The sequence below is a fragment of the Nematostella vectensis genome, chromosome 9 (assembly GCF_932526225.1).
Source record: "Nematostella vectensis chromosome 9, jaNemVect1.1, whole genome shotgun sequence".
Classification (NCBI taxonomy): domain Eukaryota; kingdom Metazoa; phylum Cnidaria; class Anthozoa; order Actiniaria; family Edwardsiidae; genus Nematostella; species Nematostella vectensis.
The window spans coordinates 5,597,772-5,620,351 of record NC_064042.1 but is presented as its reverse complement, the minus strand read 5'-3'; the positions used below and the strand labels follow the sequence as shown (position 1 = coordinate 5,620,351).

Genomic DNA, 22,580 nt, shown 5'->3' with positions numbered 1-22,580 from the left:
GTTCTCACGCGACCTAATACTATTACCCTTCCGTCTACGCTTACGCTTACGTCGTCGTGAGAACCAGCCTTTAATTTTTAGAGTCGGGAGGAAGAGGCGTAAATTACATGCGCGGTACCCATTTCAATATTTTATTCTTATATCTTAAAAAGACATAAGCTCGTATAAATAGCTGTCCTGATTGGTTAAGAGTATTTCAACTTTGAACTCGCGTCAAAGCGCGCCTCAAGCACGTAAAAGCACAACTCAGAAAAAATTCAAAACATTTCAAGTACACTGACAGCATGGTATGCAAAAAACACTACAATAATAATACATCTATGTCCTACCCAAGTCCTCTCATTTACCATCGCAAAGCAAAGTTCTAATGCAAATTGACCAACTTCGTCACTTAAAGAACGATCGTCTTGAAATACGAGACAGTGTTGTGGATTGTATATTACGGCTCAGACGCAATCCCAGACATTCCGCGGTAGAATTGGAGCAGAGTGCAACCCGCCATGCGCCATTTAGCCATGATTATTTGGTTGGCTCTACTGACCGTCTTCCCTTCGCTCGGTAAGACATTTCAAGATCATTCAAAGTATGGTATATAACAGCCAAGAAGTGGTTTTATGGGACATATTTGGCGTATCCAGATAACAGATACAAATTTATGCTCTCTTCGTAAAATTAAGTGAAAATGCCCCAAAATGTGAGAGATCATATGTATAATATTTAACAGCACTTATACCGTGACAACCATGTTTTTTTTAAACATTAACGCTTTAAAATGTTATGCGTTTAAACTTCTATGGAAGTGCTCGTTAAATATTCTAAAGAGCTCCGAAAAAGGAGCTTTCTAAGAGAGGGGAGAGGAAGTTCGGGTGGTTGTAAGAGGGCAATGGGAGGAGGGGGGGGGGGGGGGGGGGGCTAAGAATTATGTACAATGGCTCTGAAGTTGTAAGTTGTCTTGAGTTGAGTTTTTTAATGCGATTAACGAAATGTTACCGATAAGACGGCTGGTTGCCAAATGGGATCTAGCACAACGTCTCGGTGCAAGCTAAGCTTTGTGTAAACCTCACAGGTCCACCAGTAGTCTCGCAAACAACACCATACCCAGCAAACATGACAAGAGAACCAGCAAACATGACGATGACGATGGCTTCAATGACAAGAGAACCATCAAACATAACGATGGCTCCAACAACCAGAGGACAATTACCAAACATGACAACAAGTAAGTCTTGATATTCTTTATGTTACGTTCTCTTGAAAAGAAATTAAAGCCGATCTCCCTTCTCAATGACGCTGTTAAATAGCTTCCAGATGCCAAAAGTTAATACCCATGGAAGGTAATCCTTTCTCATGCATTAAATCTGTAGTATGTTATAGTAAGTTGTGGATGATATTTGTACGCACGTTACAGTGCTTCGTGTTGAGAATATAAAGACGAATTCTGTGACTAATCCTTTACTGTCGCAAAAAGTCGATGCAAAGAGTCATTTCATTTGCTAAATCCACTTAGATCAAAGTGAAACTCAATCCATCCTACGATAGAAACAGCTCCATTATTTTACTAGCGTATCAATATACACAAGGGGAAATTATATTTCCAAATTGATGAGAGTTTAAAACAAAAAACAAACAACTATTGTATGGATTAATTATTATTTGGAAGATATTTCTGATAAGCCCAAGACAGCCCAACCCGGCCGTAGCTACGTTGAATACTGATAAGTCAGTACCGTAGCAGGCCTCGGAATATTGGAGGGGCACAATACAGAAATATTAAGAAATTATCGGGGGACACAGCACGCCCATGCTGGTCATTTCCTTATAATTTTTAAATTGTGTGTGAGGGGGGAGGGGGGGGGGGGTGCTCCTAGTGCCCATCCCCCCTACGTATAAAAAATATCTCTCTAAAAAATCTTAATTATGCTCTGCTATTCCACAGTCCTTACCAATTCCATCGGAACACCATCTCCAGCAAGTAAGATATGAATCAGCGAGGGCTTTCCGGGGCCAGAGATAAATTATGCTCCAGGAAATAAAACTATGACGAAGGGATCTTGTAAAGATAAAAACATCCAAAAAATAAATAAAAAAATGTATGGAGGAGCCTCCTATCCCCTATCCATTTTTTTTTTGAATAAGCACAATATTTCAAAATATATATAAGAAAGTCATCATGTATATCAAACTGAGATGAAAATAATAAAAATAAAAAATACACTATAGAAAATATCAGAAATAGCGCAAAAATATAGACCAGCATTTTTTTTTCGATTTTCCAATTTGCCTTTTTTTTTCGAGTTGGCCCTTGACTTAACCACCGACTTCCGAAGTTTTCTAGGATTTTCATATCTTTTATCTTTACAAGATCCCTAAGAAAATATCATCACGACCAAGGCAAAATGCTACACTAAACTGTGACTAGACTACATTTTCTATCTCTTCATCATGCGTTTGGGCAAGAGAGCATGAATTCATTTTTTCTTGGTTTGGGCTATTCCGTTTTTTTCATTACGTCTTGTTGCATACTGCTTTGTACACACACACTGTGACACACTGTGACGTAATCTGTGCATCTATTAGAGGACGACGCACGAGAAAATGTGATCTTTTTGTCTACCTATTAATCTGGCGTAACTATATTGACCATTATTTTTTCATTTCGAATTGGTTTTCTTGGAATTGGTACTTGGAATATCTGAGATACTCGGATTGACAGTGATTCCCCTATTCTAATTACAGCACCTTTGCGGCCCAGGTTCAAGTGTTACGAGACTAATTGCACCCAAGGGGTGGCTGAGTGTCAAGTGGTATGCAAGGACTCCTTCATGGGTCTACCTGTGGTCCCGGACAGGTGCACGACTGCCAGGTGATTGCGCCTGCCATGCGTTATTTTCAAAAATAGGCCCGTAAAACATGCATGTTGCTACACTACAACAATTATTTACAACTGTGTGTAATATATTCTGTATATATACAACTTTCATATGGTTCTAGGTTGTTTTTAAGTATAACCGTAGTATAAAAACTGTTGATAAGCGGTATAAGACTGATAAGAACAATAAAAACAATGAAGAGAGCACGACGTTTGAACTGGCCTCGTGCTTTTTGTCGTGTGACACGACTTGGTGCGGCCGTGCTCAGCGTCGGGCCGAACCTAATTGATTCAGACATGCAATTGTTAATGTGCCCAATCCAAATACTTAGATTCGGCAAGGCAGGAGCGCGACAAATAAATTGGGCCGCGTCACGCAAGCCGGATCAAAAGACTTTAAAGAAGGCCAATCACGCCGCCCTTTTACGCTCCCGCTCAATTGGTGAGTCACACAAAGCATCCATTTCCATCGGCTTATTCAAGAAAGTTACCAAGATATTCTCAATCAAATATCGTCAATAACATATCAGACTTCATTCGTAGATTGTTATTTTGAAAGGTTTCTTGCGAATAAACCGCTGTATTTTCAATGATAAACAATAAGAAAGGGGTGGGTGATTGGCATTCTTAAAGAATGTAAACCGTTGCTCCTATCTCTCCACTTGATTTGGCTTCACTGGCAGGGGGGTCCTAGCATCCTGCTTTGCTGGGTGTTGCCACGGAAGTCTATGCAATGTCGGTGACGCAATTCCCAGTCAACCTACAACAGGTCGGTTACACTCTCTCTAGTTATGTTGTGCAATTGTTGTAATTCAACGCCACCGTCTTGCCTAATTACTGGCCTAAATAATTCTGTGCTATGGTAGTAGTGCAATTCCATGTCAAACAAGTACAGAAGGCAAGTACAAATCTGTCATATTCTTGAGCCTGACCTCCACCTTATTCATAAAGTATTCTGTTAGCATTAGCGTACTAAAATGGGGAAGTAGGCAAGGTGCTTGCCAAATCCACCCCCACCCCCTCCCCCTCAGCAAACGGACTCACCCCCCCCCCCCCCGACTGTTAGAGGTGCACCTGACGGTGCCTCACCCATCTAACTGAGACCCCTTTCTCTTTTTCGTAACGTTGTTTATTTATTGATGATTTGTAGATGCATCAACCTTCGATACAACAACGCATCCACCGAGCAAAGGTAAGTGTGGTAGCGGAACAGCCAAGTATTGACGACTTTTGTTTTGATCGTAATTTCTCGTGAGAATCTTTTACCTTTGCTTCATGATAGACTCGTTATCCTAAATCGCAATAACAACGTAATAGTTACTGATCAAGGTTAAACTTTTTATTTGGTATCTTGCAGCTAGTCGATATAATTTTCGTGATCAAAGTTGAGGAGTTATATTTGTTTACCATAACAAAAATAACCTTCAACAACAGTCGCTGAATTCAAACAATACTTTATGAAGACTGTTTGTGTGTTTGTTGTTAACTACATCCATTGCAGAGCAAGATGGAATGTTGTCGATCTTCGCAACATTACCCAACATGGTGCACATTAAGCACAGCATTGCTGTGCTCAGTAATGTTGTGTGTGTTTTTCAGCAATGTTGGCGGTGTTTACACGGGACAACATCGGTGCAACATTGCTGGAACAACTTGTGTATTCGACCACAATCCAAAAGATGCTTCCTTGGTGTTACAACAACACTTTATTACTAGACACAGCATTTTTCGTAGCCGCCTCCGCAAACATCTTTATTTCCTTTTTGGGAATCCTGTGGGAAAGAAAAGCGAAATTTACTCGTCCCAGTCACCTTTCCTCAACACAGGAAGCCCTGTCATCTTGAAAGAAATCAATAAAGGAGATGGGTGTGGAGCTACATTTTCCTCTGTAATACTGCGTTGTTTGTACCTTATGTTACAACACGATAAGGATTCATATTCTATGTGAAAATAAAAACTGCATTGATATCCTCCAAAAAGGGACAGAAAGAAGGGGAAACCATCGGGATTTTTTTCGAGTAAAATCGATAAACAGCCCGTCAACTCGTTTCCCTCTTTGGTAGATCTGACAAGTGTCACTTCTTTCAACATCATCATTTTAAATAGCTATCCCAATTTTTCTGCCATTCAACAGTCAATTCGTTTATATATTTGATTATATACTAATACCCTGTTTTTTCTTCCTATATCTCGGATATATGGCGGCTCACATCTTTGAAGACACAGCCTTGGTGGCCTTGGGTGTTACCGAACAGACGGTATACAAGTGATTACTTTGTATCATTTGACAGAAGGCCAATAGAATTTATCATTATGCACAAAGGTTAAAATGAAGCAGTTTCAATCAGTGTATTTAGGATGTACAAGATATACAAGCCTTTATTAAATAATATGTTGATGATGTAGAAGAAAAACGTTTAATTGATTTATTTATTCTTCTGTAAAAAAAACCTTTAAATTCTACTGTGCTTGTTACGAGAATCTATAAAAACAATACAATTCCTCGGCTTTTACTGCAACTCAATATGTGTGTTTTATCTGTTATCGCGAATAGACAGACGTACCAGTGGTCCTGGGGGCAGGAAGGGGGAGGTAGAGTTGTGGGCTCTTTCTGTGCTGGTGGGGAAGGGGGGGCCTGGAGATAAGGATACCGTGAATTATCTAATAAATGCCCCCTATCATAAGAACGCCTCCTATCTAATGAACGCCCCCCCTCCCCTAGGTTTACAAATTTGTATTGAACGCCCCTCTCTAACGCCTCCCCTCCCTACCCTCCCTCCCAGCCTAAAATCAAACGACATAGGAATTCCGGTGATATAAATTCAAATTCAATTGCCCTTTTGCTTAATTTGAGCTTGGTTTCTTCTGGGCGACACTTGCTAAATGTGAAGAAACGCTTGCTACGAAGGTTATAATTTAACGTGATCCTGATGACTGGGACTAGAACCCCAATGCACTTGGGTTTGTTATATTTTCATAGTTTGTAAAGTACGCCCCTCTCTAATAAACGCCTCCTACCTATTGAACGCCCCCCTTGGACCATCGACGCCCCGGTCGTTTATTCGATTATTTACGTTGCGCATGTTTTTTGTCACTTGACATCGGCAGGGATTTTCGCTACTTTAGTATTTAGCGAGGGGAGGGGGGGAGGAGGGCTCTGATTTTTTTGGGGGGAGGATCTTATTTTTTTTCGCATGTCTAAAGGAAGGGTCCTATTTTTTCATATCTCTAGGGTAAGGGTCCTATTTTTTTCACATCTCTAGGGGGAGGGTCCTATTTTTTTCAACAAATATTTCGTGTGGAATAGTTCTTTGCTCCATCACATAAACCTCAGCATGGAACCCATTAATCTGCACAGTACTGTCTCCTATAGTTGTGTCACTTTACGAGTCAACCATTAATTGGCCGTTGTGCAATTAACATGTATAATTTCTTAGCATCATTCTAAAAGTCATCGTCAGATAAATGCTATAGAAGGGACATGGAGTAGGATTTATTACAATATGGTCCAATTTCCTCCTAGGTCAGGGAGGATTTGCCGTACTTGGAGGGTCCGTACAAATGACGTTAACAAGTGCACTTTCCATGAATTTCAAGTTCACACGAGCGTACACACACATTTGTGTTAGGGTTGTTTGTATGAGGGGAGAGCCATTTTTTATCCTATGGCTGGGGGAGGGTACTATATTTGTTTTTCGTGTGTCTAGGGGGAGGGCCGCATATTTTCAACAAAAAAAATCAGAGCCCTCCTTCCCAGAGCCCTCCTATCATGAATAACTTTCAATGCGATAAAAATGATACCCAAAAACGATGTCGAGCTGTAGTGAGTTTATGGTACTTAGGGAAAGTTCATTTATTATCCCGAAGAGGGGTGCGTTGGGGATACCGTGGGGAAGGGGGGAGGGGTTGAGAAATTTCAAATTCAACTTAGTTGTAGTGAGTTGTCTTGAGTTTATCTGTACCTAGAGTATTTGTTTTGTTATTTAGCGTCTTAGAGAGTTTCTCAAGGTTTCGTTTTTTTCCCAATTTCCCAATCTACGGAAATTGATGCTTTCTCGCGCTTTTTAATGTCATTTAAATTTTTTTTAAAGTCATTTAAAAATGACTTGATATTTTAAGTTGATAACCAGGGGCGGATCTAGCTTTTTGCCAAGGGGGGGGGGGGTTGACCCATCATTATTATTTTACATTCGTAACCATTTTGGAATGAAAAGATACAATGAAAATGGTGGAAAAAGACAGCCCAAGGGGGGAAGGGGGGTTTAAAGCCCTAACCCCCCCCCCCCCCCCCGCAGATCACAAACGACAGAGACGACATGTGGGGACGGTACCGGGTTTACTTGGTCGCTGTTACAAACGTTACTTTACCAAAGTAATTTTAAGATGAAGATGGGGTATCGTACCACATCCCTTTTGTATGCTTTCTAATGACGGCAAGCCCAAACAAGAGACCTTCACCGACACCCCGAAAAACATTTAGTTTCGTTTGGATAAAGGTTCTCTGCCAATGGGTGTTCGAAGGAAGACATTCCAACGCAGCAATGCCAGTGGGTTACCCTTGGACTTGCCGTGACCTACATAATGATTATACGATTATTGTTGACTTCGGAGGTAACGCACTTCATGCTTGCCGAACAAGTGCGCATGACAATCTTCATGCGTGACCACAATGATTGACAACATCCTAATCATTTTTGCACTTGCTTCCTTAATACCAATTCTGGCTATACCAGAATTTCACTAGACCTAGACGATACCTAGAGTTACCTGCTCCCGAAGTCAAAACCAACTTTCTACCGGTGGTTGATGAATACCGAACGGGCATAGGTGCTCGATTTACGAATATCTTGAAAACAATATGGACCCGCCTACAATAAGGGACGGGCCAATTCCCGTTGACTCATAACTAAACAAAACGCATAATTAACCCCCGGCATAAGTTGGCGGTAAATTGACAAAAATGCTAAAGTTATAAAAATAGCGAAACCCATCACCTAGTATTAATTTCCCGCTTGGCTAGTACTAGCGCATCCCGACTCCAAGCAATAATTTTCCGCGTAGCAAGTAGTAGCGTAGCCCCGACACCCTGCGATATTTTCCCGCGTGACAAAAAACATGTATTCTTAATGTGCTTTAAATTACAAATCTCAATTTTACAAATATATACACTTCTGTTTCTAGATATTTCTCGCTACAAGCATCCCATGATATCTAGCGAAGCAATAGAGCTTGTCTCTATTGATAACAACATTACAAATAAATCGCTCTTTCAAACAGAGAGGTAACACGGAGCTACACCAATACAATAATTTACCTTATTTAAAACTCTATTTTAGAATGAAATGGCTCCCTCATACAGAAAGATGTGTTGAACTGAAATTAAGCACACATTATTTACAACTTTATAATAGAGTAACATCGTCCATTTATACACTATGATATGTCGAGCTTCATTTAAGCCCTCATTATTCACAACATCCCGTGAGAGTAACATCGTCGCCGACTAAGATAAATGCGCCCCAGTAGTAAGGGTGGCTGTATTTGTCTTTGTCGGCGATTGTGTCGCGGATAGTCTGTTGGAGACTGGCACTAGCAGTCAGTCCGCTGACCAGATGGCCATAAAAACGCTTCATGAAGTAAAGCGTAGCCTTATCGCTGATCTGCCATAGTGTGGCAAGAACAGAGCGCGCTCCTGCAGCGAGGAACGCTCGGGTGAGTCCCATTACACCCTCGGCTCTGATCTCGCCTGTACCGCTATGGCAGCAGCACAGCACAACAAGACGCGCGTTGATTTGGCACGAGTAGATCTCCTCCATTGTCAGAAGAAAGTCTTTGGAGGGGGCGATTTCGTCATGTGGGCGTGGTCCAGGGGCTACTAGGATTTTCCCTGTCCTTGCGTTGCCATGCGATGCGATATGGACTATCCCGACACCCTCCTTGAGCTTGGCAAGGATCGCATTCTTTGTTGCTCGCTCTTCCATCAGACAAGTCACATCGGGCAGAAGATCGCGGATCATTTCTGCTTCTTCACTTGCCTTAGGGAGACATGCAAATGTATCACTGAATGGCTTGACCTTAAGTTGTTTGAACTCATCGGGCCACTCAACGTTAACATTAGATCTCGGGTTGGCGACAACCAGCACATTCTGCTTGCTGTGTTTGTGTTCAGGACACTCCCTCAGCAGCTTGAGGGTAGAAAGCGATGGGCCAGTACGGATGCGTTTTCGCTCAGCCAAGAATCTCCCATCGGGGTCTTTCATGGCCCCAAATGGAATCATGAAAGTGAAATCTTCCGGAATGAACACCACTTCAGGCTCAGTGAGGTGATCCTCAATTGGAGAGATCAGCAGTCGGTACAACACTTCTAGCGGGTCGTGGTGTATGGGTGTCTCGGGGCCGCTTGGTAGGAGTGGTGTACACGTGTCATCCTCGTGCTCCTGCGGCACTTTAACAGAGGGGATTACATCGCTTTCTTGTGGTATCCCTGTGGCTTGGCTCATTGGAGCTTGGGTAGGTAGTTGAGGTTGATTCTGTGTACCACCAGTAGCCTCACTATTTGTCGAGCTTGTTTCAGGGAAGTTCCCGTCTTCACTGTTCTCGCTTGGCTCGGCTCTGACCTCAGTCGACTTGCGAGCCCTCTCAATCTCGGTAGCTGTTCTCACGCCTCGTGCTAACACGGATGGCTGCCGTGACTCATCACCGTCGTCATCGCAGCTCAATCTCAGGGATCTGTCTTCAAACGATTCGTCACGGTTTAGACGAACGTGTGAATTTGCCTCATTTACCATCCTGTCTATGTAGTCTCGTAACCACTCTAGCTCTTTTCCATTGATTTCAGACTCGACGCTTGAGAATATTTCTTTTGGTACCGATTCGGTAACCAAGGGCTTCCCGCTTGCAAGTGTAAACAAATGAAGCCATTCTAGTGACAAGCAAATGACAACAAACGACGTATTGTCTTCACTGATTAATGAGCTTCTATAGCGTGTGTCCTCATCACTGGGGGCATTGCTTTCTAGTCCATATTTTTTCTGTAGGCTATCTTTGAGAGCGCGTGATCGTCCTTGTTCGCTTGCTAGTAGCGCCTGTTCTGGTTTGTCTAGTATAATGGAGACGTAAAAAAGACAACGATATGTTTTGATGTAAGTCTCTATAACGGTAATTTTCAATTTTTCGAGGCTTCCAAGGTTCATAAATACTAGTTCATAAAGCCGTAAACTCTCTTTTAAACTCTTCTCTGCCTCTGGATGCTTCGACATATTCAGATACAGGATACCTATGTTGTGCCATATTTCAGCCTGACGAATCACGTCACCGTGTTTTTGAAAAAGAGCTAGTGCAGACCGGTAAAGCACCATTGCTTCCACAGAATTATAAAATCGAGCAATAGCAGCAATGTTACAGTATGCTTCTGCTTGACCGTGCTCGTTATCAAACTTCTCGTATATACATAACGCATTTTTGAAGTTCATCATAGCTTGACTATTGTCACCGAGGGAACAGAACACAGCACCGATGTTGTTATAAACACGTGCTTGTCTACACTCTTCCCCTAACTTCTCATATATACATAACGCATGTTTGTAGTTTTCCATGGCTTGACCATTGTCACCGAGAAAGTAGTACGTATTACCGATGTTGCTATAAACATCTACTTGTTTACGCTCTTCCCCGAACTTCTCGTGTATACATAACGCCTTTTTGTAGTTCACCATGGCTTGACCATTGTCACCGAGGGAGTAGTACGTATTACCGATGTTGCTATAAACATCGGCTTGTTTACGCTCTTCCCCGAACTTCTCGTGTATACATAACGCATTTTTGTAGTTCTCCATGGCTTGACCACCGTCACCGAGGGAGTAGTACGTATTACCGATGTTGTTATAAACATTTGCTTGTTTACGCTCTTCCCCGAACTTCTCGTAAATGCATAACGCATTTTTGAGGTTCTCAATTGCTTGACCTTTGTCACCAAGGGAGTCGTACGTAATACCGATACCGTTATAAACATCTGCTTGTTTACGCACTTCCCCTAACTTCTCGTATATACATAACGCATGTTTGTAGTTTTCCATGGCTTTACCATTGTCACCGAGGGAGCTGTACAAACCACCGATACCGTTAAAAACACATGCTTGTTTACACTCTTCCCCGAACTTCTCGTATATACATAACGCATTTTTGTAGTTCACCATGGCTTGACCATTGTCACCGAGGGACTCGAACACATCACCGATATTGTAATAAACATCGGCTTGTTCAAGCTCTTCCCCGATCTTCTCGTATATACATAACGCATGTTTGTAGTTTTCCATGGCTTGACCATTGTCACCGAGGGACTTGAACACAGCACCGATGTTGGAATAAACATCTGCTTGTTTACGCTCTTCCCCTAACTTCTCGTATATACATAACGCATGTTTGTAGTTTTCCATGGCTTGACCATTGTCACCGAGGGACTTGAACACAGCACCGATGTTGGAATAAACATCTGCTTGTTTAAGCTCTTCCCCGAACTTCTCGTGTATACATAACGCATGTTTGTAGTTCTCCATGGCTTGACCATTGTCACCGAGGGACATGAACACAGCACCTACATTGTTATAAACATCTGCTTGTTTAAGCTCTTCCCCGAACTTCTCGTATATGCATAACGCATTTTTGAGGTTCTCCATGGCTTGACCACCGTCACCGAGGGAGTAGTACAAATTACCGATATTGTTATAAACATTTGCTTGTTCACGCTCTTCCCCAAACTTCTCGTATATACATAACGCATTTTTGTAGTTCACCATGGCTTGACCATTGTCACCGAGGGACTTGAACACAACACCGATGTTGTTATAAACATCTGCTTGTTTACGCTTTTCCCCAGTCTTCATGAGGGCGTTTAGTGACTGCTTGTAGTAGTCCAGTGCCTTGTTGTAGTTATGAAGCTTGTTATAGGTACTGCCCATGTCATGATAACATGTTGCCTGCAGATCTATGCTGCCTATTGCTTTTGCAATTTTTAGTGCCGTTGAGTGCCATGCCAGTGCTTGGTCAAACAGACGCATCTCACGATACACCTTACCCGCAGTCCCATACACCGCCACCATCATCTCACTGTCTCTTAGCAAGAAGGCGATGTCGTAGCACACCTTCAGTAACTGAATCTGCTGGGCTGGCGTAAGCGGACTGATCCTTGTCCCCCATATTAAGAGGAACCAGAAAATAACGGGCAGGTTTGGACGCACCCTTTGTACCCTCTCCCACTCGGCCACGTCCCAGTGAGTGAAGGGCTCGCCCTCATTATCCATCTCGCTGCTGGAGAAATTCTAGAATTCTGGATGAAACAAAGAAAAAATATAAAAATAAAACTGGAAATATATTATCGAGGAGAAAATTAAAATAATGACATTACATCAAAATATACAATCAAACATTCTACTGTAACACTTAGAAGCGGGAAGTTTTAACATATCAACTCAAACGAAAAGATATATTGGGTGTCACGCCACAAGTATAACGCAAGCAACAAAACACATGATTTGATATTTTATACTAATAAAGCTGCCAACGAGGAGCAAGTCGGCATTAACTTGTACTTGAGGATTGGGATTCCTTTGTTTTGAGACAATAATGAAACTGAGTGAATTGTGACGTTCAGATTCCACATAAGTATGAAATTACTTACTCCTGGAAAATAGACTCGAAGTATGCAGACACTGGAAATAAGCTTGCCTTGGACACACGCCAGTTATTCAATTGATTCGGTTGAAGTTCGGTTCGACGTATACCTCAAGCCTTATTGGAGATTTTCTGAACCTTTCAAAAGAATAAAGAACAATAGTTTTTGCTTGACATTATTTTCACAAGGTCCCCCACATAAGATTTGTTTAATAAGCCATATTTAACACATACTAATAAATCTTAAATCTAAAATAGTGAAAAAGATTAGGCAGCATTTAGCTTTAATTGTATTTTATGTTGTATTTTTTTGTCTTACCAATCAAATTTCGCGGAAAAATATTAACAAAGGCATTTTTGACATACAAGCCTGCACATGCCGTTAGGTTGCCTAGTTCTTACATTGAGCATCACTGTGCTCGAGTCCCATCCTGGCCAGACTGATGCCAACGTATATGCTAGTGTGCTTTTAAAGGTTAGTTTGGCTATCCGACGAAGTCTCAAAATAGCAAAGGTCGCATGCGTGATCCGCACAATTGGCATCACGCTAGCCCGGTCGCAGCTCTAGACCCCACATGGATCTGAGCTGTGGTTTAAAGCACTTCGTTCGAGTCGAAGTCGCCCTGCGGTTTATTGACGATGAAATTCAACTGCGAGGCAAACCGGCTATGCCATGCTGACGAGTCCTGAAAAGGACGAAACAGCTGTCCATGGTTGCCGAACTGCACGGGTGATAGACTGTGCTAGCGTCCCGTCCTGGCCAGACTGGTGCCAATGTGTGTATGCTAGTGTGCTTCAAAAGTCCACTTAAATAATGGCAGAAAGTTGGGTCTGACTTCCCCAAATCAGGCGCGTACACAGGGGAAAGAGCAGGGTGCACCCCCCTTGGCGGCCAAAAGTCGGTCATTTTTTTCGGTGCCCCCCTTTCAGAACCTCAAAATTTCCAGATCCCCCCCCCCCCCCCCCCCCCCGCTTTACGACTTCAATAAACAAATAGGTCTTTAAATGTGGAAAAGAAATACTGGAAAGCTGCCCTCCTTGTCCGAGTTGATGATCCAGTCAAGTTCATCATTATTTCCGACTTCTTCATAACTTTCGCGTTTCGGCCTTCATAATTTTATATTTTTTTTGCATGTAAAATCATGTAAAATGGTGGAAGGTTGTGTTTGCAGGGATTTTTTTCCTCAACCAGTTTTTGCAGGAAATTTTTTTTTCAAAATCGCATGTCCTCCCCTTAAAAGTCGCATGGTCCGCCCCTAAGAACGCCTGTGAAGGAATATACATTTGAAAATTTAAGAGATACTTTAAATTTTGGAATTGTAGGAAAATAAGAGTTGAGGTTGGTATTTCTTTAAAAATACCTGAATATGGAATAAAAGTGATATAAAAAAGAAGATGCGAAAGTGAACATAGAAAAGAATTTTCTAAAACTTTATTTAGAAAACTACTAGCTTGAAGAAATTCCAACTCCCTTAACCCTATTCAGACAGGGCTTTTTGAGGCTTCCTCTGAACGGGGGGGGGGGGGGGGGGGGGAGGGAGGGGGGCTCTTTCGGCCCACCATCTGTTACTTTTGAACCATTGGAGCTATCATGACCAAATTTTCAAAGAATCATCATCTGACAAAGAGGAACAAAATGATATATTACGTGTTATGACGTCATTTAAGGACATATGGTCCTTATCATAATCAGTTCGTATTCAAAAAGAGACCAATATTTTTCAAAAATATTGTCTTTGTGACGTCACTTAAGTGAGCAGAAACGAGCAACATTTCTGTTTTTGTTAGATGTGTAATTCCGTATATCTCTTTTCGATAACCTTGCAGTAGAAATATATTATTAGTGACACTGTTTCTATGACAACAATATATGACACCTGTGACGTCATTGATTGGCATGGTACCTTTAATATAGCATAAGTTTGCAACTGGACTCTTAATTAAAGTAATAATTTAAATATCTTTCCCAAAATGTTTTTTTCTACTTTTTATTTAAAATTGAGGAATATAAAATTTTGCCAAATTTAGATGTTAGTTTAAAAAAAAACAGCAAATTCTAGCTAATTATGTGACATCGGCATCCGCCATCTTGAATCCGCCATCTTGGATTTAATAAAAGCTATTTATTTTAAAAAACTGGGTGGCAAAATCTGAAGCTTTTTGACAATATTTAATCTTCGTTTCAAGTTGTATTAATGATTTCAGGTGGCTATGAATGTTTTTGCTATTTCTACAAGCACTATTTCGAGAGGGCAAAAATAACACCACAAGTTTTTTTCAAAACTTGGTATAAAACGTTTATATGAAATGGATTTAAGTTGAGCCAACGTATTAATAGTTGATCTTAACGACTTAAAGCATTTTGCCTAATTTTCATTAAACCTATGTCTCAAAACTTGGTTACTATGGTTACCAGGGTACACATATCAAAATTTTGTTTACACCAAACTGATTCAAGATAAATTTTGGGAAAAGTCGTCAAATTTCAATGCTCTAGCCCTACTAGTTCAAAAATTATTACAGATCAAAGGTGCTGGGGGCCTCAAAAGCCCCCCACCCCCACCACCCCCGGTCTGAATAGGGTTAAACCTGCTAGCAGGCTCTAATTTCGGGATTATACGAAGAAATGAAGCAGGAAAACTTTTCTATTGAATCGCCTGTTCTTCGCTTTGTACTTTTGCAACCCGTCCCAATTCGACTACCGTATTCACATTACAGCACATGCCTGTGCATGCTGGTTATATCACAGGTAGCCCAAGCTCAATGTGTGTATGAATAAATTATAGTGGCTCAATTTTACAGTAAACATATGGGATTGAAATAAGCCGTTCACTTTACTATGAAATAAAATCGTAAAACTCTCAAAAATATTCTGACCTGACAGTGGATTCTTAAATGTGGTCAGGGTGAAGTTTGAAGCAATTTGGGCTTTCATTTCGAGAACAACGTAACTCATTCGACTTGGAAGCGAGTAAAATAAGCACACGAGTCTGAATTCTCCGAATTCTCTTAGAATATATTATGACGCAAATTTACTACCGCAGTAGAAAAAAAAGTTAAAGCCCTATTTGCTAGAAAACATGTTCCTACTCAACAATATTACAGTATAGATCATGTCCTTATCCACGATTTCAATGGCAAATCGACTAATTGTTCCAAGGTTTCATGCCCTTAGCCACGAATTCATTGCAAATCGAGTAAATGTACCTTGTTTAGAATTCATGGCAAGTCGCGTAGATATTTGTAAGCTTCCGCACAAATAACACTGTGTTTAGTCTTGTTAAGACTAGATGTCACCGCGTGTATTGAAACTTTCTCAGAGAGAAAATAGCCGAGTGGATTTAGAGGCACAGTCGACATGGAAGCGAGTAAATATAATAAGCACACGAGTGCCGAATTCTCTTTGAATACATTATGACGCAAAATTTACTGAGTCATACCGCAGTAGAAATAAAAGTAAGCCCTTTCGCTAGAAAACGTGTTCCTTCTCACCGACACTACGGTATAGATCATGCCTTTATTCACGATTTCAATGCAAATAGAGTAAATGTTCCAAGGTTTCATGCCCTTAGCTACGATTTCATTGCAAATCGAGTAAATGTACCTTGTTCAGAATTCATGGCAAGTCGCGTAGATATTCCTATGCTTCCACACAAATAACACTGTGTTTAGTCTTGTAAAACAATTCCACTCACCGTTAGAAAACTGAGATGATATCGAGCCACTGTTGACTTGAAATTTCGAGGGTAGAAATGAAGAATGATAGCGAGAGCGTTCTCAAGGTAAGTAATTACGTCAGCGAAGCAGATTTTCACTTTCGAAAGGTTGTTACACTCCAGCAGTTCCCAAAAATGATGACGTCATACAGCAATATTTTATCTTCGCGGCGGACATGGTATTGGTAGTCTCCCGACACAAAAAAACGGCTGCGCGGGAGACTAGATTTTATTACAGACCCAAATTAATTATATGAAATATAGCTGGGGTATCGTATTGCTTTTCTGTAATTTGTAAAATAACATTAACTGGCAATCAATAATGCAGTGTCTCTTGTAGTTCATATATTGTTCACTTAGCTTATCAATTTGTTGCTAAACTTTGGTGAGCAAATAACAAATTAACCCTATCTAAAATGTCCATGGCTTTCATGCACATATTTGTGTGTGCCACCTGGGCTTTAACTGTTTAATGGTTACTGCTGCATATCGCCACCATCGATTGTCTTTATCTCTCGTCACCTGCTCATCACCATCATTAAGCTGCGCCAAGGAAGGTTAGCTTACACAAGTGAACCCTGTTTTCCTCATTCAAGCCCTCCCCCCCCTGTCAGCGTCTGTGAATAGAAAACTGCAGCGGGAATAATTGTGAGAAATGTTTACCATTTTCCAACAACAAGCCATACACACCTCAAGTGGCACGTGACGGTAAAGTTTTGATAAGTCATCTTGAGGGCTGGTTTGCACTGCAGTAGCGGATCTAGGGAGGGGGGGCTAGGTGGTTTAACCCCCCCCCCCTTTAGCCTTCCAAAAGCAAATTGTTATGTGAAGAAAATGCATTTCCCTATCCATTTTCTTTGCTGCGTTTTTTAACGAAGTGCCATGAAAATAGAGACGTGAGAGTACCAGCAAAAAGTGAAAAAATATTTCTAAGCAACGTCCCGATTGGTGCACATTTTATCGATAAAATTGGTATTCGTGTCTGGTGTGAGCCAGAAAGCCAAAAAGCCCCCCCCCCCCCCCCCCCAGCGTCACGCAAGCCGGATCAAAAGACTTTAAAGAAGGCCAATCACGCCGTCCTTTTGCGCTACCGCTCAATTGGCGAGTCACACAAAGCATCCATTTCCATCGGCTAATTCAAGCAAGTAACCAAGATATTCTCAATCAAATATCGTCAATAACATATCAGACTTCATTCGTAGATTGTTATTTTGAAAGGTTCCTTGCGAATAAACCGCTGTATTTTCAATGATAAACAATAAAAAAAGGGGTGGGTGATTGGCATTCTTAAAGAATGTCAACCGTTGCTCCTATCTCTTCATTTGATTTGGCTTTACTATGACCAAATGCTTGTAGGCCTCTATATCTGACTCGCTTGCGATTATCCGGGACTTTTACTTTGGACGCGAAAAATATACTTCCAGTACGCGTGTGTAACATGGCGGGAAAAATATTGTTTCTGTGTCTCCCGTGTGTAACATGGCGGGAAAAAGATTGTTTTTTTGTCTCCCCACATGTGTGTCCACAAGGCAAAGACCAGAAGTCGACGGTTCAGTAGAAGACCATCATGGCGGCCAATCACGTCTCCCTGAGCTCTGTCATCATTTTGTTAGCTATACGATCCTTGCTACTTTTTGCTCAGCCACCTATTGCTAATCGCAATGGCAAAGAGACGTCATTCTATATATGGAGATTTTGCAAAGTGGGTTTCTCTTATAGGCCTGATCTCGGGAATCAACATCATTCCCTGTTTCGTCCAAGACGAGACTCCACCAGACCAAACAACTACCTTGTTGGGCTTCTGCTTCTCTGCGGAGATGTTGCATCCCATCCTGGCCCACGGGCGTTCTCTAGAGGGAAAAGTAATTGCTGTACCACCGTGAAATGCTTGTATATGAATTCTAGGAGCGTCGCTAAAAAACGGAGTGAACTCCAAGCACTTTCCATTGGCAAGGACTTAATATTCTGTGTGGAGTCTTGGCTGAATCCAAATTATCTGGACTGCGAATTACTCCCTATTTCCGCGGACTACACAATCCACAAATGGAACAGACAGTCCCGTAGAGGAGGAGGAGTGTTCCTGGCGGTCAAAAACAGTATCGTGAGCCTCCGTCGATGTGATTTAGAAACCGACGCTGAACTTTTAGCATGCGAGCTCCGTCCTAACTCACGACGCAAGATTCTGGCTATCATTTATTACCGATCGCAGGACACTGACCTAGAGTATCTAAAAACAACTCAAGAAAACTCTGCGCCTAGCTTCTAAAGCGAAATACGATCAGTTAATAGTGATTGGCGACTTCAATCTCTCTCAGATCGACTGAACGACAGGAGCCGCTAAAACCGGCGATTGCCTCACAAACTATTTCTGCAAAATTATAAAAGATAACTATTTATGGCAGCTTATTGATTTCCCAACAAGGGAAAGGAACATTCTCGATTTAATTTTGACGAGTATCCCATCCAAATTTCAACACATACACGGATTCGATGACATTATTTCTACCGACCACAAGTTGATCAGTCTCGAACTAGACTTGAATATCTATAAAAAAAAACAAAACAAAGACCAAACGCGTTGTGTACAACTTCAAGCGTGCAGACTGGACGGGACTTAATGAGTCGCTTAAGAACATCCCGTGGGACCTGTGTTTCTCTCAAAGCGATAACATCGATTCATCACTCGCTAATTGGACTGATCTATTTCTTGCCGCTGTTAACGAGCATATTCCGAAATCAAAACCAAGGAATGTGAACGATTACCCGCAAACAAAACCGGATCGCTGGCTGTTGAAAGAAAATACAATGAGCTTCGACGCGCTGCGAAACAAATGCTTTCCAAAAAGAAAAAAGAGCACGCCGCAAAACTAAAATCTGTTATATCTGACAACCCAAAGCGTTTCTGGACATACGTAAAATCATGCACTTCCAACAAGCCTTCGCCGAATAGTTTTCGCGATGGCTACAGAATACAGACCCGCCAGTCACCATATCTAGACGTCTTCTACAATCACCATACCGTACGAATGACCGTCGACAGCGGTGCCACAGGCAACATGATAAGACTCTCCACCGCGACACGCCTCGGTTGCAATATTACAACCAGCTCTCAGTCCGTAAGCCAGGCCGACGGCTCATCCCAGTTACGTGTTGTTGGTGAAACGCGCCTTTCTTTCACCCGGGCAGATAAGTCTTTCTCATTTGAAGGTCTCGTTGTGGAAAACCTAGACGTAGAAGTGTTAGCCGGCACGCCCTTTATGGAGAAAAATGACATTGCGGTCCGACCTGCAAAAGGGCAGATTATCCTTGGAGACAACACCATCTACACTTATGGAGCCCACCACTCCAACCTCACCTCGACCACGGCACGCCTTGTAACCGTCCTCCGTGCACCACCACGCAACGCAACAGTCTGGCCAGGCGAGTTTCTTGAAATCACACTACCGGACGACACACCCACTGATGCCGAGTATGCACTTGAACCTCGTACCGACGCGCCGAGCGCTCGTAGAGTAAAACCATCTGCTGTCTGGCCTCCCCCTGGCATCGTTACCAGCATAGCCGGAAGAATACGTATTCCTAACCTTACATCGGAGCCACGCTCACTCAAACGTAACGAGCACTTCTGTCAAGTCCGCCAACTTTTCGAACCATCGAACGTCACAACGACCAGCCCAGCCCGTGCGTTCCCTTCTACAGACACCCTTCATTCAGCAAACGTTTCTCTAGATCCTGACAGTTTGCTACCATCAGATATCAAAGCCAAGTTCAAAGCCCTCCACCATGAATACGACCAGGTGTTTGACGCTAATATCGAAGGCTACAGCGGCCACGTAGGCCCCTTCGAAGCCAGAGTCAACATGGGGCCTGTTGAACCCCCCCAACGGAAAGGGCGCCTTCCCCAATATGCACGTGAAAAACTTCTCGAGTTACAAGATAAATTTGATGAACTGGAGAATCAGGGGGTCTTTAAACGCCCAGAAGACGTAGGCATCTCCGTGGAATATCTAAATCCATCATTTCCACCCGCGTCATCACCCTGCCAAGACCTGAGGATTTCCTATGGATTGTCACGGATGGCGCCCTGCGTGACCCAGGAATCGGCGCCACACTTTACATCACACGTAACGGCAACCTACACCTCGCTGGGTTCTACAGTGCCAAGCTAAAAGGTTCACAGTCGTCTTGGTTGCCCTGCGAAGTTGAGGCACTGTCTATAGCCTCTGCTACCAGACATTTCAGCCCCTACTTAATACAATCTCATCACCGAGCGTCCATCTTGACTGACAGCAAACCCTGCGTACAGGCGTACGAGAAATTATGCCGCGGCGAGTTTTCCGCAAGCCCACGAATTTCGACCTTCCTCTCTGCAGTCAGTCAGTACCAAGCCACAGTCAGACACGTATCAGGGTCCTCCATTCTCCCCTCAGATTTCGCAAGTCGAAACGCTCCACCGTGCGAAGATGAAGCCTGTCAGATCTGTTCCTTTGTCAAACAGCTCGGGGACTCTGTTGTCAGGCGCTCATCAATTCAGGACGTCATTGATGGCAACGAGCGGCTCCCTCTCACTAGCCGATCAGCTTGGCTCGCGATTCAGTCCGAGTGTCCTGACTTACGTCGAACTCACTCCCACCTCAAACAGGGCACCCGACCTTCGAAAAAGGTAACAAACATCAAAGACGTCAAACGATATCTTGGTGTCGCCACCATCGCCAAGGATGGCTTACTCGTCGTAAAACGTGAAACACCCTTATCGCCCAGCCGTGAGTGCATCATTGTTCCACGTCGCGTTCTTGACGGCGTACTCACAGCTCTACATATTCAGCTATGTCACCCGTCAACTCACCAACTCAAGATGGCCACCAAGCGCTATCTGTTCGCCCTTGATCTTGAGAAGGCCATCGTTCGCGTGTCTCAAGCTTGCCACCATTGCGCTTCTCTCCGTACAAGCAGCAAAGCACGTATAGAACAGTCGTCTTGCGACCCGCCCGACGCCATTGGAGTTTCTTTCGCAGCAGACGTCATACGTCGGTCAACCCAGTTTATCCTGATTGTACGAGAGTGCGTGACTTCGTACACCACCAGCTTACTGTTAACCAATGAGCAACACTCTACCCTTCGCGATGCTCTCATTCGTCTTTGCGTGCAGATGCGTCCCCTCGACGGTCCCGTCGCCATCATTCGCACTGACCCAGCCCCAGGATTTCAAGCGCTAAAGGAAGACAAGCTCCTGCAACACCATCGATTAGTTCTCGAAATTGGACGCGCAAAGAACGTCAATAAGAACCCGGTAGCTGAAAAGGCAGTACAAGAGTTAGAACGTGAGATCCTACAGCTTGACCCACTAGGGGGCCCTGTCTCTGAAGTAGCACTTGCAGTCGCTACAGCTAATCTCAACGCCCGCATCCGATTACGTGGTCTGTCTGCGAGGGAAATGTGGACTCAGCGTGACCAGTTTTCCAACAGTCAACTCCCCTTCCAAGACCAAACCCTCATAGAGAAACAGCACGACCAGCGGAATTCTAACCACGCGTACAGCGAGAAATCTAAAGCGCCCACCGCAGACTTTCGCCCATCCACAGCAATCACTGTTGGCGACCTCATTTACCTGCATCCCGACAGGAACAAGACCCGAGGGCGAGATAGATATCTCGTCGTAGACACTGAAGGAGGCTTCTGTAATATCAGAAAGTTTATTGGCTCGCAGTTACGTTCTACGTCATACAGAGTAAAAAAAACAGATTGCTACAAGGTTCCATCTGAAGTACCGGACAAGACACCGACTGCAGCCTATGACTGTGACTCTTCCGCAGATGAAGATGACACTCCGGCCACCAAGAGGCTTCCGCCCCCAGCCCCACCAGATATACCGACAGCGATAACTGATCCACCTTCCCGGGATGTACCACCCCAAAGTGATGCCGACGCCTCTGAGACGAGAGCTATGGACTCCAGTCACTGTCCCTCCAATCTTCAAGATGATGACACATCCCCACCTAGGAGGTCTACCCGCGAGCGTCACCTTCCCTTACGTTATAGAGATGACGACTTTATCACTGACTTTAAATAGGGCTTAATGTATAAACTATGCTAGCAATTAGGCTTACTGTTATAGTCCTATCCTTTAATCAGTCCATCGTATTTACATTGTACGCCGTGAAAGACATTAGTTGTGTGATTTCTCTACAGTAGATAGTATAAGAGAGAAAGAAAGGAAGTCACGCCAGTACCGGTCAGCGGTACTTAGTTATGTTACGTTCACCAAATCCGGCCAACGTCCGCCATCTTGTTTTTGCTGTGTTACGATACCGGCTTTGGTTCTCTGT

General features: G+C 43.0%; 2 protein-coding genes and 1 long non-coding RNA gene across 8 annotated transcripts in view; 2 read left to right on the top strand and 1 right to left on the bottom strand.

The window, feature by feature from the left end:
* The first annotated feature begins 213 nt into the window (after positions 1–213).
* The window catches only part of LOC116605798, a 49,657-nt gene continuing 27,290 nt past the window's right edge, over positions 214–22,580 (top strand). The window contains exons 1-4 of one of the 4 annotated variants that reach the window (XM_048732054.1): positions 214–558; positions 1,067–1,219; positions 1,937–1,972; positions 2,737–2,863. In XM_048732054.1, coding sequence (XP_048588011.1) covers positions 501–558; positions 1,067–1,219; positions 1,937–1,972; positions 2,737–2,863 — 374 coding nt within the window. In that variant the 5' untranslated portion in view covers positions 214–500. The remainder of the gene's footprint in view (positions 559–1,066; positions 1,220–1,936; positions 1,973–2,736; positions 2,864–22,580) is intronic. The other 3 variants (XM_048732051.1, XM_048732053.1, XM_048732052.1) reach the window with 3 other exon arrangements.
* LOC125572146 lies at positions 3,550–5,388 on the top strand. The gene is made up of 2 exons (XR_007313604.1): positions 3,550–3,638; positions 4,020–5,388. It is a non-coding gene; the product is annotated as an uncharacterized LOC125572146 (long non-coding RNA).
* Positions 7,988–22,580, bottom strand: part of LOC5499909 (tetratricopeptide repeat protein 28) — a 30,763-nt gene continuing 16,170 nt past the window's right edge. For all 3 annotated transcript variants that reach the window (XM_048732032.1, XM_048732034.1, XM_048732033.1), the window contains one exon: positions 7,988–11,735. In XM_048732032.1, coding sequence (XP_048587989.1) covers positions 8,335–11,735 — 3,401 coding nt within the window. In that variant the 3' untranslated portion in view covers positions 7,988–8,334. The remainder of the gene's footprint in view (positions 11,736–22,580) is intronic.